Source organism: Lissotriton vulgaris, chromosome 1_1 (assembly GCF_964263255.1).
Source record: "Lissotriton vulgaris chromosome 1_1, aLisVul1.2, whole genome shotgun sequence".
Lineage (NCBI taxonomy): Eukaryota > Metazoa > Chordata > Amphibia > Caudata > Salamandridae > Lissotriton > Lissotriton vulgaris.
The window spans coordinates 1573566310-1573582187 of record NC_141685.1 but is presented as its reverse complement, the minus strand read 5'-3'; the positions used below and the strand labels follow the sequence as shown (position 1 = coordinate 1573582187).

General features: G+C 46.7%; 2 protein-coding genes across 2 annotated transcripts in view; one reads left to right on the top strand and one right to left on the bottom strand.

Annotated features, from left to right (window-relative positions):
- TRHDE (thyrotropin releasing hormone degrading enzyme) overlaps positions 1–15878 on the bottom strand; it is a 1998244-nt gene that overhangs the window by 595576 nt on the left and 1386790 nt on the right. The window lies entirely within an intron of this gene.
- LOC147750832 (uncharacterized) lies at positions 1963–6198 on the top strand. Its single transcript, XM_086952965.1, has 2 exons — positions 1963–2409; positions 5584–6198. The coding sequence occupies exons 1-2, from the start codon at positions 1963–1965 to the stop codon at positions 6196–6198; spliced, it is 1062 nt and encodes a 353-aa protein (XP_086809091.1).

Genomic DNA, 15878 nt, shown 5'->3' with positions numbered 1-15878 from the left:
CAAATTGCTTTTGGGTTGATGCATCCCAAATGGCAAAATACCAGTCGTAAAGGGGCTGATTCTGCGAATCGGCCAGTTTGCGACTGGTATTGTGCTTGGTGCATGTGGCCCTAAATGCTGTAAGGTTATTCCGTTGATGTTATCAGCCTCTAAGCCAGTGGGAGCACTAACTACACAAGGTAAACTAGAGCTAGTAACTTTATGCTCATTCGCAGCAGTGGCAGCTGGTTACTTTTAAAAGTGGTGATGAGTTATTGTTGAAATCACAAGATGCAGACTTGTACCACCACTATGTTTCAGTCTTTGCTCAACAGTAGATATAGAAGAACCTAAGTCAGTGTTTAACAATGGTAAAAAGAGAAGCACGGTTCACAGCGGCTGGTGCCCCACTGTAACGGGGTTCCCATGGGGAGCCCCGCAACAGGGCGCGAACTGACCCAATGTGACCCCCCCCTCTTCTTTCCACAGCCCACGCAGTATTCGGAGTGGTACAGCCCCGACTCCTACAGTTGTGACGAGGAGGATGTATGGCCCTTTAACCAGCCCGGAGGTGTAGAAGGGGATGAGTCTCACAGGTGGATAAAAGAGGAGAACGCCCAACCCCAGGTGTGTCTATACACCGGAGGAGAGGTCAGAGTGGAGAGGAGCGGAGTGGCGGGAAGCAGCGTGGAGGAGCGGAGTGAAGAAGGACGAGAAAGCGGAGAAGAGGAGCGGAGGAGAGGAGGAAGCGGAGAGAGCGAGGACAAGCGGAGCAACAGCATCAGGAGGATAGACGAGACCCCTCGCTCCGAAGGAGAGCCGGCGGATCAAGAGTGGACCTGGGAGCTGATATCCGAGAGCAGTTCGGACCGAGCCTTGCAGGAGGAAGGAGGCATCGAGACTCCCAAGGAAGAACAGGGAAAGCCTGGAGGCCAACACCACGCGTCGCCCTGCCGTACGCCAGGAGGGGTACGGCTCACGGAGGTACGTAAACGCTTCCTGGGGTGGTTCTCTGATAAAGCCCGACTGTTAGCAGACCGGGGAGGGAGGAACCTGAGGGACGTCTCTAGGGGGGAAAGCACGAGCACTCGCCCTCCTCCTTGACTGTAAACTAACAGAGCAAGAGCACTAAACTAAGTATTTCCCTCACTACCCCATCCCTGTGTTTCCACCTGCTTATCTGTGGCGCTTTTTCTGATACTTGCCTCTCTTTTCCTTTCTCCCCTTCGGCCTCGGCGTGGGCGGCCAGCACGGAGCCTCCAGATCCCCCTGAGCGGCGGAGTCCAGTCCGGAGGAAAGAAAAGGGAATCCGGAAGAAACAACACCGAGAGAGAAGCAGATCACCACGGAGGTCCACAGTTAGAAAAACCTGTACTGATGCACTGTACGAGCAATTAAAAGCAAGAGTAACTAAAACACGTCTCCTGCCCATTTCTGGTCCCGCAGTTACAGTGGTGGAGAATGCGGGCAACATAGCCATCTGCGACCAGAAGATGGAGAGCGTGGTTCAAGCCTTGGTGCAAGGGCAGGAGAGGCTGGAGAGGTTGGCAGAGCAACAGCTCAGGGCAGCAGAAGCCGACCGAGAGCTGATAAAAACCGCCGTGACGGCCCGTGCTTTGGACCCCCCTCTCACGTCAGGCCCGGTGTCAGTCAGTAACATACCCCACACCATAGGAGGGGTCTCTCTACAAAAGTATCAACCTGGAGAGGACCCCGATGCTTTCTTATTAAATTTTGAACGGGCGGCCAGAGCCTGTGGATGGCCTGGGGCCAAATGGCCGTTTTTTTTTGGCCCCACTGTTGGTTGGCGAGGCACAAGCCGCCTACCAGGTGGCCAATCCAAGGGGTGATACCCCTTATACAGATATCAAACGGATTATCCTGGACCATCTGGGATTGGACAGGGAAGCCTACCGGCTGAGGTTCCGGCGAGAACGAGGCGTAACCGGAAAAACGCCAAAAACCCTCTTTGTCAGACTGAAGATGGCCGCCGACAAGTGGCTCAGCCCGAACGAAAGCACAAAAGAGGAAATAATGGACCGGATTTACCTGGAACAGTTTGTAGAAGCGCTACCCTTTGCCACTCAGAGGTGGCTAAAACAACACCCTGATCTGACGACAGCTCAAGCCGTAGAGATGGCTAACACCTATTCCCGAGTACAACAGAGACCCCTGCAGGCCCTGGAGACCGACAAGGGGAAGACGCCCTTCAGACCTGAAAAAAAACTCATGAGGGCTCCAGAACCACCCAAACCCCGTCCCTGGAAAAGCGAACCCCTCCCTCACACTGGGCCACAGTGCTTTGAGTGCGGGACCTGGGGTCACATAGCCCGACATTGCCCCAGGAGAAGACCAGCAGACGAACCAATGGAAGTAGGATATCTGCCCCGCACCGTCCTCTACTCGGCTGAGATGGGACACGCATACCGCGTAAGTATGAGGATAAACGGTAACCCAGTGCAGGCGCTCCTGGATTCTGGCTGCCGTCAGTCGGTAATCCAGGCCCACCACGTAAGGCCCCACCAGCTCATACCCCACGAACAAGTATACATCCGTTGTGTCCACGGGGATGTGAAACCCTATCCCGTCGCTCTGTTGTCCCTAGAACCCCAGGAAGGACCAGCCGTAAGGGTTCGGGTTGGGGTATTATCGACGCTCCCTGAAGATCTGATAATCGGAACGGACAACCCGCCCTTTTTGTCCATGTTCGAGCGGAGCATGGCCCAGACAAAGAGGACACTGGTAACCAGAAGAACATCAGAAGCGGTGACGGCCTTAGCTTCCTCGGATCCCTGGACATTGGACCGCAGTTTCCAATTCGCCCAGGCCAATGACTCCACCTTGATCAACGCCTGGGAGAAGGCACATCACACCCAAGACGAGGACCCACGGCGTTATCCGAGACTGTATATCAAAAACGGCCTGTTGTACCGCCAAGGGGGGAAAGAGGACCCAGAGCAGTTGTTGGTTCCTGTGACATTCCGCGAACAGGTCCTGTTCTTTTCGCATTCCCATTTAGTCGCCGGTCACACGGGAGCAGAGAAAACCACCCAGAACCTCCTGAAGTGTTTTTACTGGCCCGGGATATACAAAGACGCTTTGACTTACTGCAAGGAGTGTGCCATTTGCCAAACCAGGAACATGACGAGGCCCCCTGCGGTGCCATTACAACCCCTCCCCATTATCGGAGTTCCCTTTGAACGAATTGGTATGGACATTATTGGACCTCTCCCAAAAACAAAGAAGGGATATTCTTACGTCCTAGTCATCGTCGATTATGCCACGCGATTCCCGGAAGCATTTCCCCTAACATCCACCACCTCCAAGAATGTGGCGGACAAGATGCTTGAGCTATTCACCCGGGTCGGTTTCCCTAAGGAAATACTAACCGATCAAGGGACCCCTTTCGTGTCACGCCTCATGGGGGACGTATGTAAAGTGCTTCATATACACCAGATAAGGACCGCTGTATACCACCCGCAAACAGACGGATTAGTAGAGAGATACAACCGCACCCTAAAAACTACCTTAAGAAAAATGCTGGAAGTCAACAGTAACGAATGGGACCAGGTGCTTCCCATTGCTTTGTATGTAATCCGAGGGCAAACCCAAAGCAGTTTAGGGGTCTCGGCCTTTGAGATGTTATATGGGAGAAAGCCCAGATCACTACTGGACATGACCAAGGAGGCGTGGGAAAACGAAACCCCGGAAGAAACCGCAAACACTCTAGAATATGCTCGAAACCTGCGTTCCAAGCTAGGGAAACTAAGGGACCTGGCGTTCGCCAATCTCGAGAAACACCAGAACAAACAGAAGACCCTTTATGATAAAGGAAAGAAATGGAGGAGCTTGGAAAAAGGTGAATGGGCTCTAGTGTTGTTGCCCTCCTCCACACAAAAATTCAAGGCAGCGTGGAGTGGTCCGTACCAAGTCGTGGAGAAGATCGGTAAGACCAGTTACCGGCTACAAATGAACGCCAGAAAAAAGCAAGTCTACCACATAAACCTGCTAAAAAAATGGTTAGGGACACCCCCCCGTCCGGTCCACCTTGCAGAGTCGGATAAAAACCCTTGCCTCTCTACGATTCCCCTGCTCGTGATCAACGATGATTTGAGACAGGAGGAAAAACAAGAGCTGATGGACGTCCTGCTGAAACAGGAACAGGTGTTTTCAGACCTCCCGGGGAAAACCACGCTGGCCGAACACCGCATAGATACCGATCCAGGAAAGACGGTAAAAATACGACCTTATCGGATCCCAGAAGCCAGGAGACAAGACATACGCCGCGAGGTAACTGACATGCTACAACTAGGAGTCATCCGCCCCTCGCACAGCAATTGGTCAAGCCCCATCGTTCTCATACCCAAACCGGACGGATCACGTCGATTCTGTATGGACTTTCGGGCCCTGAACGCCATCTCAAAGTTCGATGCATATCCCATCCCACGGATTGACGAACTCATAGAAAAGCTGGGAGAGGCGCAGTACATAAGCACGATAGACCTCACTAAAGGGTACTGGCAGGTACCGCTGAGGGAGGAGGACCGGCATAAAACAGCCTTTTCAACCACGGAGGGCCATTATGAGTTCACGGTACTACCGTTTGGCCTTCACGGAGCCCCCGCCACCTTTCAGAGACTTATGAATAACGTGCTACACGGTCTGTCGTCCTTCACCTCCGCTTACCTAGACGACATTGTGGTGTTCAGCCCCGACTGGACGACCCATTTGAGACACCTGTCGCAAGTGTTGGATACCCTGAACCAGGCGGGACTAAAGATTAATGCAAGAAAATCACGGCTAGCCTTTCACAAAGTGAAGTACCTGGGGTACGTCCTGGGACACGGCATGATCGAGCCCCAAACGGAGAAAGTCCGGGCCATTTCGGAGGCACCGTTTCCCACCACAAAAAAAGAACTACGGGCGTTTTTGGGGCTAATCGGGTACTATCGACGTTTTATACCGAACTTTGCCCAGGTGGCCTCCCCCCTCACGGATGCCCTGCAGACCTCAGTCAAACAGGCCGCACTAGCCAAACCCACGGTGGTCATGCTGGACTCTTTCAACGAGTTGAAGAAAAGAATTACTTCCACCCCCGTCCTCAATTCACCGGATTTTACGCGTCCCTTCGCCTTGCACACTGACGCGTCCGAGTTTGGGATCGGCGCGGTGCTGTCCCAAGAAGGCCGGGACGGATTGGACCACCCCATCCTGTTCGTCAGTCGGAAACTGTTCCCTCGGGAACTAAAGTATGCTACGGTGGAGAAGGAGTGCCTGGCGGTCCGGTGGGCCGTGGAAAAACTGGCCTATTACCTCGAGGGCCGACCCTTCTCACTCTACACAGACCACGCGCCCCTTACTTGGATGGCGCGGAACAAATCCTCCAATGCCAGGATCATGAGGTGGTTCCTGGCCTTACAGCCGTACTCCTTCAGTGTATGCCACAAGCGTGGTGTGGACAATGTTGGGGCTGACTTTCTGTCTCGTCATCCGCTTCCCGAGCGGAAGCGTCCAGGGGGGGAGGTGTGTAACGGGGTTCCCATGGGGAGCCCCGCAACAGGGCGCGAACTGACCCAATGTGACCCCCCCCTCTTCTTTCCACAGCCCACGCAGTATTCGGAGTGGTACAGCCCCGACTCCTACAGTTGTGACGAGGAGGATGTATGGCCCTTTAACCAGCCCGGAGGTGTAGAAGGGGAGGAGTCTCACAGGTGGATAAAAGAGGAGAACGCCCAACCCCAGGTGTGTCTATACACCGGAGGAGAGGTCAGAGTGGAGAGGAGCGGAGTGGCGGGAAGCAGCGTGGAGGAGCGGAGTGAAGAAGGACGAGAAAGCGGAGAAGAGGAGCGGAGGAGAGGAGGAAGCGGAGAGAGCGAGGACAAGCGGAGCAACAGCATCAGGAGGATAGACGAGACCCCTCGCTCCGAAGGAGAGCCGGCGGATCAAGAGTTGACCTGGGAGCTGATATCCGAGAGCAGTTCGGACCGAGCCTTGCAGGAGGAAGGAGGCATCGAGACTCCCAAGGAAGAACAGGGAAAGCCTGGAGGCCAACACCACGCGTCGCCCAGCCGTACGCCAGGAGGGGTACAGCTCACGGAGGTACGTAAACGCTTCCTGGGGTGGTTCTCTGATAAAGCCCGACTGTTAGCAGACCGGGGAGGGAGGAACCTGAGGGACGTCTCCAGGGGGGAAAGCACGAGCACTCGCCCTCCTCCTTGACTGTAAACTAACAGAGCAAGAGCACTAAACTAAGTATTTCCCTCACTACCCCATCCCTGTGTTTCCACCTGCTTATCTGTGGCGCTTTTTCTGATACTTGCCTCTCTTTTCCTTTCTCCCCTTCGGCCTCGGCGTGGGCGGCCAGCACGGAGCCTCCAGATCCCCCTGAGCGGCGGAGTCCAGTCCGGAGGAAAGAAAAGGGAATCCGGAAGAAACAACACCGAGAGAGAAGCAGATCACCACGGAGGTACACAGTTAGAAAAACCTGTACTGATGCACTGTACGAGCAATTAAAAGCAAGAGTAACTAAAACACGTCTCCTGCCCATTTCTGGTCCCGCAGTTACACCCACCCAGTGAGCTATCTTGTTGAGCTGCACATTGGTGGTGAGCCTCAATGTCATAATTGGTGCTAAGGTTTTCAGATAGCAGAGTTTTGACTCATGAGATATCTTGGAATATACTTTGGCATATGAAGGTGTCCTTGAGGTGCAGTAGGCTAAATTAGTGGCCTTTGTTAATAATAAATCATGTTACTGATCCTCCATGTCAGAAGTTTTACCTCATATTTAGGGCCTTTCCAGAGCTTCTCCTAATCAAAAGGGAGTAACTCCTGAAATGTTCTCCTTACATGCACTTTGTTGTTTGATTTTTTTCATGAGACAGTCATTCAAAGGCTCCCACGTTGGTAAAAGAATGCCACTCGCGCCTACTATGAAACCATGGAAGTGTCACACACAAGCAATCTAAAAACTTACTTCACACGATTGTCTACTTTGTAATGCTGACACTAGCAAAATGTGTTAATATTTGACACGTTATAAACAGTCATGTCATAAAAAATTGAAGAATACCAAATTCTTCCATTTTTTATCATTATTGTTTAAAGCTTCAGCCTATGAGATGGGTGCAATCTGCACCCAACGATTCATTTACCAATTAATTATCAATCATTCATCCAGATTTGTCCATCCAACCATTTAACCATTCACAGAGCTACACAACACATACACAAATCAATAAAGAAGCACTTACATTCATATGGCTTTTAAAAAAAATAAAAACTGGAGTCCATACAACCACACACATAGACAAACAAGGAAGGTGTGTTACATGTAAGCCAGTAAGCCAGATCTATTGCTTTTCCCATGTTAGTTTTGAAAGGAGCTGTGTCATTGCCTTTTTTGTGAGGTGTTGTTGTTTCCGTATTTGTTTTAATATGGGAGTGTGCTCTATCCAGAGCCCCCCACAGTCCTGAGAGTATTTGTCCCCCCCTAGTGCATGAAAAACCAGCACACGCTACAGATCCTGGCAGCACCCCGGTCTCTACATACCAGTAACAGTCTGCCTCATTTGACTACCAGCTGGCTCCTGCTCTTCCCTGAGCTGATCAGGTTAAACACTGAGCTATCTTCTTTCCCAGGCATGGCCTTGGGTCACCCTTACCAGGACTGGTACATATCATCTCCCTGGGCTTGGGCAAGATGAGGTGTGCATGAGGAAACAAGGGCAAATTATAGAAAATACCCTGGTGCCGCTGGCAGGCATGGCGAGGAGGAGTTGGTTCAAATGTAATGCCAAATGCCACATATGTAAGCGCTATATATTGTTAAAAATATGGTACACTATAATGGCTGATTCAAAGGGGGTTAGCATCTTTTAACTTCATAGCCGAATCTGGGAAGTGCTAAGCTTTTTATATTCATCGGATCTTTGTTTCCTTGGAACATCGTTTGGCCGCTTTTTACCTATCTCCTGTCCTGGGCATTAGGAGTGAGTGACTCTGTTCTCCCTTTATGTGACTCACGGACCGGGGCTGATTCGATAACACCATTTGGAGGCTGCTGGACTGCGAGGACTACAGGCAGTGCGCAATATTGGGCGCAGCTGGTCCTCTTCCCGCCTATCACCGCCCCCCTGCTGTACTTATACGGCTCGCGGCCCCTGCGCTGCGGGAGCCGCTCGTAGCCGAATCTGGGAAGTGCTGAGCTTTTTATATCATCGGATCTTTGTTTCCCTGGAACATCGTTTGGCCGCTTTTCACCTATCTCCTGTCCTGGGCATTAGGAGTGAGTGACTCTGTTCTCCCTTTATGTGACTCACGGACCGGGGCTGATTCGATAACACCATTTGGAGGCTGCGGGACTGCGAGGACCAGCAGGCAGTGTGCGATATTGGGCGCAGCTGGTCCTCTTCCGGCCTATCACTGCCACCCCTCCCTCTATTTAGTCTCGCCCAGTTCCGGGACTCGCGGGACGCACGCGGGGGAGCGCCGGGCGAAGCCCGGGACAAGGGCGGGCCCGTCTGTGGCCGTCCGGGGCTAGCCGAGGCTGGGCTGGGCCACCCCACTAACATTTGGATCCGGGATATTTAATGTAAATAGACTGTGAGTTAAAACTGCACTGTTTAATGCCGTTATAGCAGCTATATACCCAGTTCACACTCATAGTATCACAAGCATATTCTATAAGCAGTAAACGCCCCGCTAGAATCCGTTTAATTGTTGTATAAGCTGTATTGTCCAACGATTGACTTCTCGGTGGGAGTATGAGTCAACGCAATACTCTAGGGAAGTTATCGTTAGTGGGAGGTTCAGTAAGGGGAACCTTAGATGGCTTCATTACTAGGGTAACATCGGAGTTGGAAAAGGAAATAGTCTTGACAGAAAAGCGTCTTTCCCTGGAACTCGCACACAAAAAGCGATCCTCGATGGGCGCCATTAGATTAGCAGTTACCCTCCCGAGAACTAGGATAGATAATGAGCAAACCACTGGGTCGATAGATCTTGAGCAGCCCCATGGTTCGATAAGTACCCAACAAATCCAAATATTCTCAAATGAGGCAGATGTAAATGCTTTGATTGTAGAAACATCAGTGGAAACCTCAATCGAGATAGTACCATTGGTAACTCCTGAGAGAGCTCCCCCGAAAGACAAAATACCCGGTAAATCCAAAGACGCAGGGTTTAAAAAAAAAAAGCGTGGGAAGGATAGCAAGGGAGACAGATGCGCAAAATTATCAAAAACATCTCAGAGTCCAGTAGGGAACATACACACATCAATAAAAAAGACAATCCCTGAACAGTCTCTCCCGCCACAGTCACGATTAAAGAGCTAATGGGGAGTATGGAGCAGTTGGTTAAGTCACTGATACTTCCGCTGGTAGAAAGAGTAAAAAGAATGGGTGATCAACTGGGATGAATAGAATAGGAAATGGTAATACACTCAAAATTGATTGGCGACATAGGACAAAGCAAACACATAGCTCCTAGTCAGGGCATTATATCAGGACAGATATTATCCACCGAGATAGATGGTAGGGACACTAGGACCGCACAAGAACAAAATAATTTGGTCGCTCAGAATACAGACTAAGGCCTAGTTCCTATTAGGGGGAAGAGAAAAGAAGTGTGGGCTTGTAAACAGGGAACCTCTGAGACAACTGCCACTGGGCCCTCCCCTAAAAAGCGTAGCAGAAAAAATCAAGATAGGATAGATCTACCACCCAAGGCAGTACCCTACGTAGTGGTTTTAACTGGGGTGCCAGAATTAACAGAAGGAAAATTTGAGGATTATCAACAGTTAAAGAATTAAGTAATCTATTGGTTGTGCAAAAACAGACCATTACCGGCAAGTATTAATGGTGAAATCCTCAATGTAAGGAGATTGGGATGGGTGGGGAAGAGACCTAAAAACATAAGAGGGGATATCGTCCTGCTCAATTTTAGGGACCGTGGAGCTGTGAGATATATCAATGATTGGTACACCATGGGAGGCAAGGTTGACATTTCAACGCGTGACCTAAGCTATTTTTACCCACAATCATTGTTGGATTTTTCCCCCAGTTCCCGTACCCCCTGCGGCCCGAGTACTACCCATTTTGGCTTTAGTATCCCCACCCTTAACCGTTTTTCTATGCTGAGCGGGATGCAAGGAGTCGATTGACATCCCACACAGATTAGCGGGGTTACTCCTAGTGATAAACAGCTATCTATTCTAGAACACACTACGGTAGTTAGTCCAACTAATCACTTGAGTTTAACGGATTTCCATAGAACTCAAGGCATACATGGTAAGGGAAGGGTGAGGGTTACATTTTGGAATATATCGGGGCTTCGCTCTAAGTTAAAAAATCCAATCTGGGTAGATTTCATTAAAAATATAGACATTTTATGCCTGCAAGAGACATGGTCTTTGGAGGAAATTCATATGGATGGTTTTAAAACATATCATGTTCCAGCAGGTAATTCTACCCATGGGAGGCATAACGGGGGGCTCTGTGTCTATGTTACAAATCTTATGGGGACAGTAACGACTAAAATGGTGAGAATGTGTAGTCAATATCAAATTATTGCCATGAAAGTATCATCCAAGGTTGAGTTAATATTTATTATTATGTATAATAATTTAGAGAAGGCCCAAGTAAATGATATGGCGCATGCTCTAAACGAGGAGGTTAAGAGCATGATTGATAATTCAGGGAGGGACTCCATTGTTATATGGGGCGGTGACTTTAATTATAACCTCTGCCAACAGTTCCTGAGCGGATGTGGCGACTGTGAGGTAGATGATACCGATCACCAGCCCCATTTCGCCCATCATAATGGGGGCGACTCCTTTAATGAGGTGATGGCTACTTATAACTGGGGTTTTGTCAACATGTTATGCTCACCTACAGTAGATTTTAGTCCCACTTTTGTGGGGAGAGGTCTCAGCACCCTGATTGACTTTATTGCTATCTCTAATAGCCATGCAACCTGGACAGCTGACTTCGAAACTCACACGATAGGAATTAGCGACCACATCCCACTTAGCTTTTGTATTTTATTCCCCCAGGATAAGGAATGCTCACTAATAGAGAGATTAGCCTGGACCAAAGGATGTGTACTGGGTAGGCAAAACGGTTACGCCATTAGATGGGCGCAGAGCGACCCGGAAGTCACCAACATAAAAATAATTAAGGAGGCGATTATAACGATTACTAAGTGCCTGCAGGAGGAGGTTCCACACTCAGACATATTAGACTCCTTTGTGGATATTACCAGGATAATACAAGAAAACTTAAAGCGCCCTAATAGAGATTTTAAGTTTTTTAAAAATAGCTAGTTTGATTCGACCTGTACAAAGGCTCACTCACAACTGAAAAGGGCCCTGCAAAACACCACGAGAAATCATGAAGAAGTGAAAAAATGAAGGAAGGTATATAATATAGCAAGAAAGATCTGTAAGCGTAAAATTAAAAACGAGGCTTGGACTAATTTATATGAGGCCTCGTTAAAAAGGGACAGTTCCTCTTTTTGGGGAGCAGTCAACGCACCTTTTTTTTAGCCCAGTGGGTAATGCGAGAATTGAGGTGGCGATAACAGAAGACTCATGGATAGACTTCTTTGCAGAAGTCTATAATCCAGGAGGGGTTAATAAAATCGTAGACATGGGGATGTTAACCCAGGAGGGCCCTAAAAAATGTGAGCAAATTAATATAATTATTAGTAATAAGGAAATTACAGAAGCCATCAAACAAAGCAAGGGAGGTAAAGCTCCGGGTCCTGATGGAATCCCAATTGATTTATTCAGGAACTCGATTGAACTATGCTCCCCATTGCTTACGGGAGTGCTTGAGGCAAGTTGTAAATTGGGTTTCATTAAAACCTGGTCTGACTCAGTAATTATCCCTATATTTAAAAAAGGGGATCGCGAAAATCCCTCTTGCTATCGCCCTATATCCCTCTAAGACTCCTTTATGAAATTCACGGGAATCGTTTGCAGCAATGGGCGGAAGATGAAAATATACTATCTTCGGTACAATATGGGTTCAGGGAGGGTCTTAAATTTTTCCATGCTATTAGGAAAATACACGCAGGCTAAGGACGGCAAATTGTATGCAGCGTTTGTCGATCTCAGCGCTGCTTTTGATTGTGTAATCCATAGCCGATTATGGCAGATTTTAGCAGACATGAAGGTGGATGAGGTGTTAATATCCTTTTTAAGACAACTTTATGCAGGTGCCAGGGCAAAAGTGAGATACAGTGTCAATGGAGAATGCACTAAGCCGTTTTATGTGAAGCGAGGAGTAAGGCAAGGCTGTGTACTCGCCCCTTTTCTTTTTACCTTATATACTAATGATCTGGAAAAATAACTGGTGGCTAAGGTCAGAGATTCTCTGCAGGTAAATCATAAACAGATTGTGTCGCTCCTGTATGCAGATGATGCCATGATAATGGCTAGAACCCAAATAGGCCTACAAACGGCACTAGATACATACATACATTTTTTGGATAACAAGGGCCTGAAACTCAATGTAGCTAAAACTTTTGTTATGACCTGCGGAAGACGAAAGAACAGAGATTGTCCTCTGTTCGCTGGGAAAGAGAGAATTGCATCAACCAAAACGTTCTCTTACCTGGGTATCGTATTAGAAGAAACAGGTTCCTGGGGTCCAGCAATCAGAAGTAGGTCCCTGATTTTTAAAAGAGCAACGGCTGCGCTCATGATATTTGCCCCAAAAATTGGGAAAAGACCACCTGAAATCCTGTTAAAGATTTATCAGGCTAAGTGCATAAGCACAGCCATCTATGGGGCAGGCGTCTGGGGAATTCACGTCTCTTCATCTATTCAAAAGGTAGAAAATGCTGTCTTAAGATTTATATTAGCTATTCCTCAAAGTTCATCTGTTTTTAATTGTCACTCAGAGCTGGTCATGTAGTATGTCAGTGATCTGATCAGTATGCAACCTATATTGCTATGGCATAGAACCTGGACATCGCCCGACCTTGTATTAAACAGAGACATCATTTATGACTCCTTGGATATGGATAAGGCCACCAGGATACCATGGCTGTCTTACATCTGTAAGTTTACTAATGACCTGGGGAGACCAGAGTTTTTTCGCCACTCTGAATCCTTGAGTAACATAACGAGGAAGGATTTAAAGCTGCTCTGTTGGAACCACTTAGAAACACTAAGGCGAGGTCTAGAAATAAATAAAAAAAACTGTACTGCAACATCAACTCACCCTAGCCTCGTTTACTATTCAACCTTATTTAATTTGGTGTCTAGAGGGCTTTGATAGATATTTATTGACAAGATTTAGATTTGACGTCTTTTTTAGTTTAATTACATTTCCTACTGTGAACGATTGGTCCAGAACGCTTTCTAAGTGGCTGTGCGATAACACGTCAGATCAATCTATGCTGCATGTGATATGTTTCTGTAAATTTTACGCTGCAGAAAGGTCGAGATGGATCAAACCACTCCTAAAAAAACAAGGTACCTGGAGACAATGCCGCCTGGCATTATTGTTCTTATTATCTTTAAATGATGTATATTGTGTTGCTACAATGATAGGTTTTTTAAAAAGCATTTTGAGGAAAAGGAAAAGTTTAATTAGCTTTTAAAACTCATGTATTTGGTGTTTTTAAAGTAGCTTTTTGGATACTTGATTGTTTGAGAAATGAATTTGTCGCTTTTATGATTTTATATTCTGTGAAATCGAATAAAGCTTTTCAACAACAACAACAACTTCATTAGACAAGTACAACGCAAATACCATTCAAATTGGGGGTTTGTGTTCTTCTAAATCATTTTATGAAAATATATCGTAGAATGTACCACACACAAACTACAGAAGATGTTCTGTTTCTTTTGAAGAAAAGAACAGTTCCAGTATTCTAGGTATAGAGGGAGAGAAGTGGTGGGCGGGCCATCAAGGACACAGCGGGAGGCAGGAAACAAATATAAAAACAAATATTTTTAATGTGTGCACTGTTTGACTGGGAGCACTTAAAAATCATTTGTTTTCCAATTCCAGAAGTCAGAAAAAAATTAACTTACCTCAACAATCTTCTTCCTTGAAAGCCAATGCTATAAAAGTACACCGGACCCTCCTTTGCCAGCCTGTAATGATGTGCAAGCAGGGACCACAGGGCTCGTTAAAATGAAGAGCCATCCCTTCTCACACAGCTAATCCAAGCACTGCTCTTGTGCTGTCTATAATAGTAAATGGCATAAGAGAAGTTCCAGGATTGACTGGAAGAGGCAAATACAGCGCTCCACCCTCAACCAATAGGAGTGTCTCTCTGCCTCCTCAGCTTCCTGAAAATGCTGACAGTGGAATCCTGAACTGCATGTCAGGCTGGCCACAGCAAAATGTCCGCCAATCTGACATGCTCAGTTCAGTTACACACCCTTAGCTGGTTGCCATGCTGACTGCTGGGAGAGACAGCTCTGTGGTAGTCCCATCCCCATTATGGAAGCAATGATTGTCGTAGGTTACACAAGTATTTTAATTTCAGTATGGATAAAGTTTTTTTATTTAGATTTTCAAAAAAACAAATAAAGTCAGGAATATAGTGGCATGCAGTGGAGGCAGGGGGTCAATGCATCTACGCTCCTACAAAGGAACTGCTCCTGATTACTTTAATAATAAAATTTTTACCTGTGCCTGCATGTCATACTGTAATGTAGGTTCATTAATAGTGCATTCACATATTCCATTTTCAAGTTGAAGTCTTCTTTTATGTATTTCTAAATTTGTAGTTGTTTGCTATTTAATTGAGATACTAAGGTATCTAAATTATGTACGTAATTTTTGACTTGGTTGATTGTGATTGCATTTAGGACCTTGCCCATAGCAACCACAGCTTTAGTATCAATAATTGTTGCCTAAGTGGGTCAGCAGTCCGAGAAGTAGAAGTATCATTAGTAGATGAAATATTGCCTTGAATTTCTGAATTTATAATGTTTTCTTCTTCCATTACCTGATTGGGCATTTATTAAGTATGTCTGAAAATCAGGCAATGCAATGTCATTTCTATAAACATTACATACGTCTTCATAGAACTGAAAGGGACCTGTAAGTTGTTTTTCTGCGCTCCATAATTTAAATAGTTGAAGATAAATAGTGCAATTCTTTCTTGTCACCAATGACACAACTTAGTTTACGATGATTCATAGGAGTAGGTTTATCTTGATGTATCAAAGAACAATTAGTACTTTTTACTCAAAATTTGCCAGTGTTGATATCTTCTGTCACATTGTTTCTATATGTGTAAAATGGAGCAATTTCATAAAGGTATTGGCCCACATGCATCAAGCATTTTTGGAGTCGCAAATGGTGCGATTCCTTAAAATCGGCCGTTTGGGATTCCAAAAATGCTTTTTTGGATGCATCAAGCATTTTTAGAAATCGCAACATTTTTGCGATTTCTAAAATTGCGATTGCTTTTAAGAAATTGCAAATTTGTGATTTCTTAAAAGCAATGCATGATTACTTTTAAAATTGCGAAATCGCAATTAGGGGGTCAAATTTACCGAGTGGTTGAACCACTCGGTAAATTTGCAAAAAGTGTTTAAAACGCTGAAAATGCATTTTTTTCAACATTCATGTTACGGACACACATATCCTAAGACATGTGTGTGTGAAACATGATGTGAAAAATACATTTCAGGGGTGCATGGGGGGGTCCTTTGGACCCCCCCCCCTGCACCCATGAAATGCATTAACAAACTGCGATTTTCAAAGTGAAAATCGCAATTTGCTAATGCCTTCCCATTGCTTCCTATGGGCCTTTTGGCCCATAGGAAACCAATGGGAATAGCAAATTCGCAAATTGTATTTCGGTAATTTATGCGATTCGGTAAAAATTGAGATTTTTGCCGAATCGCATAAATTTACCGAAAAAAA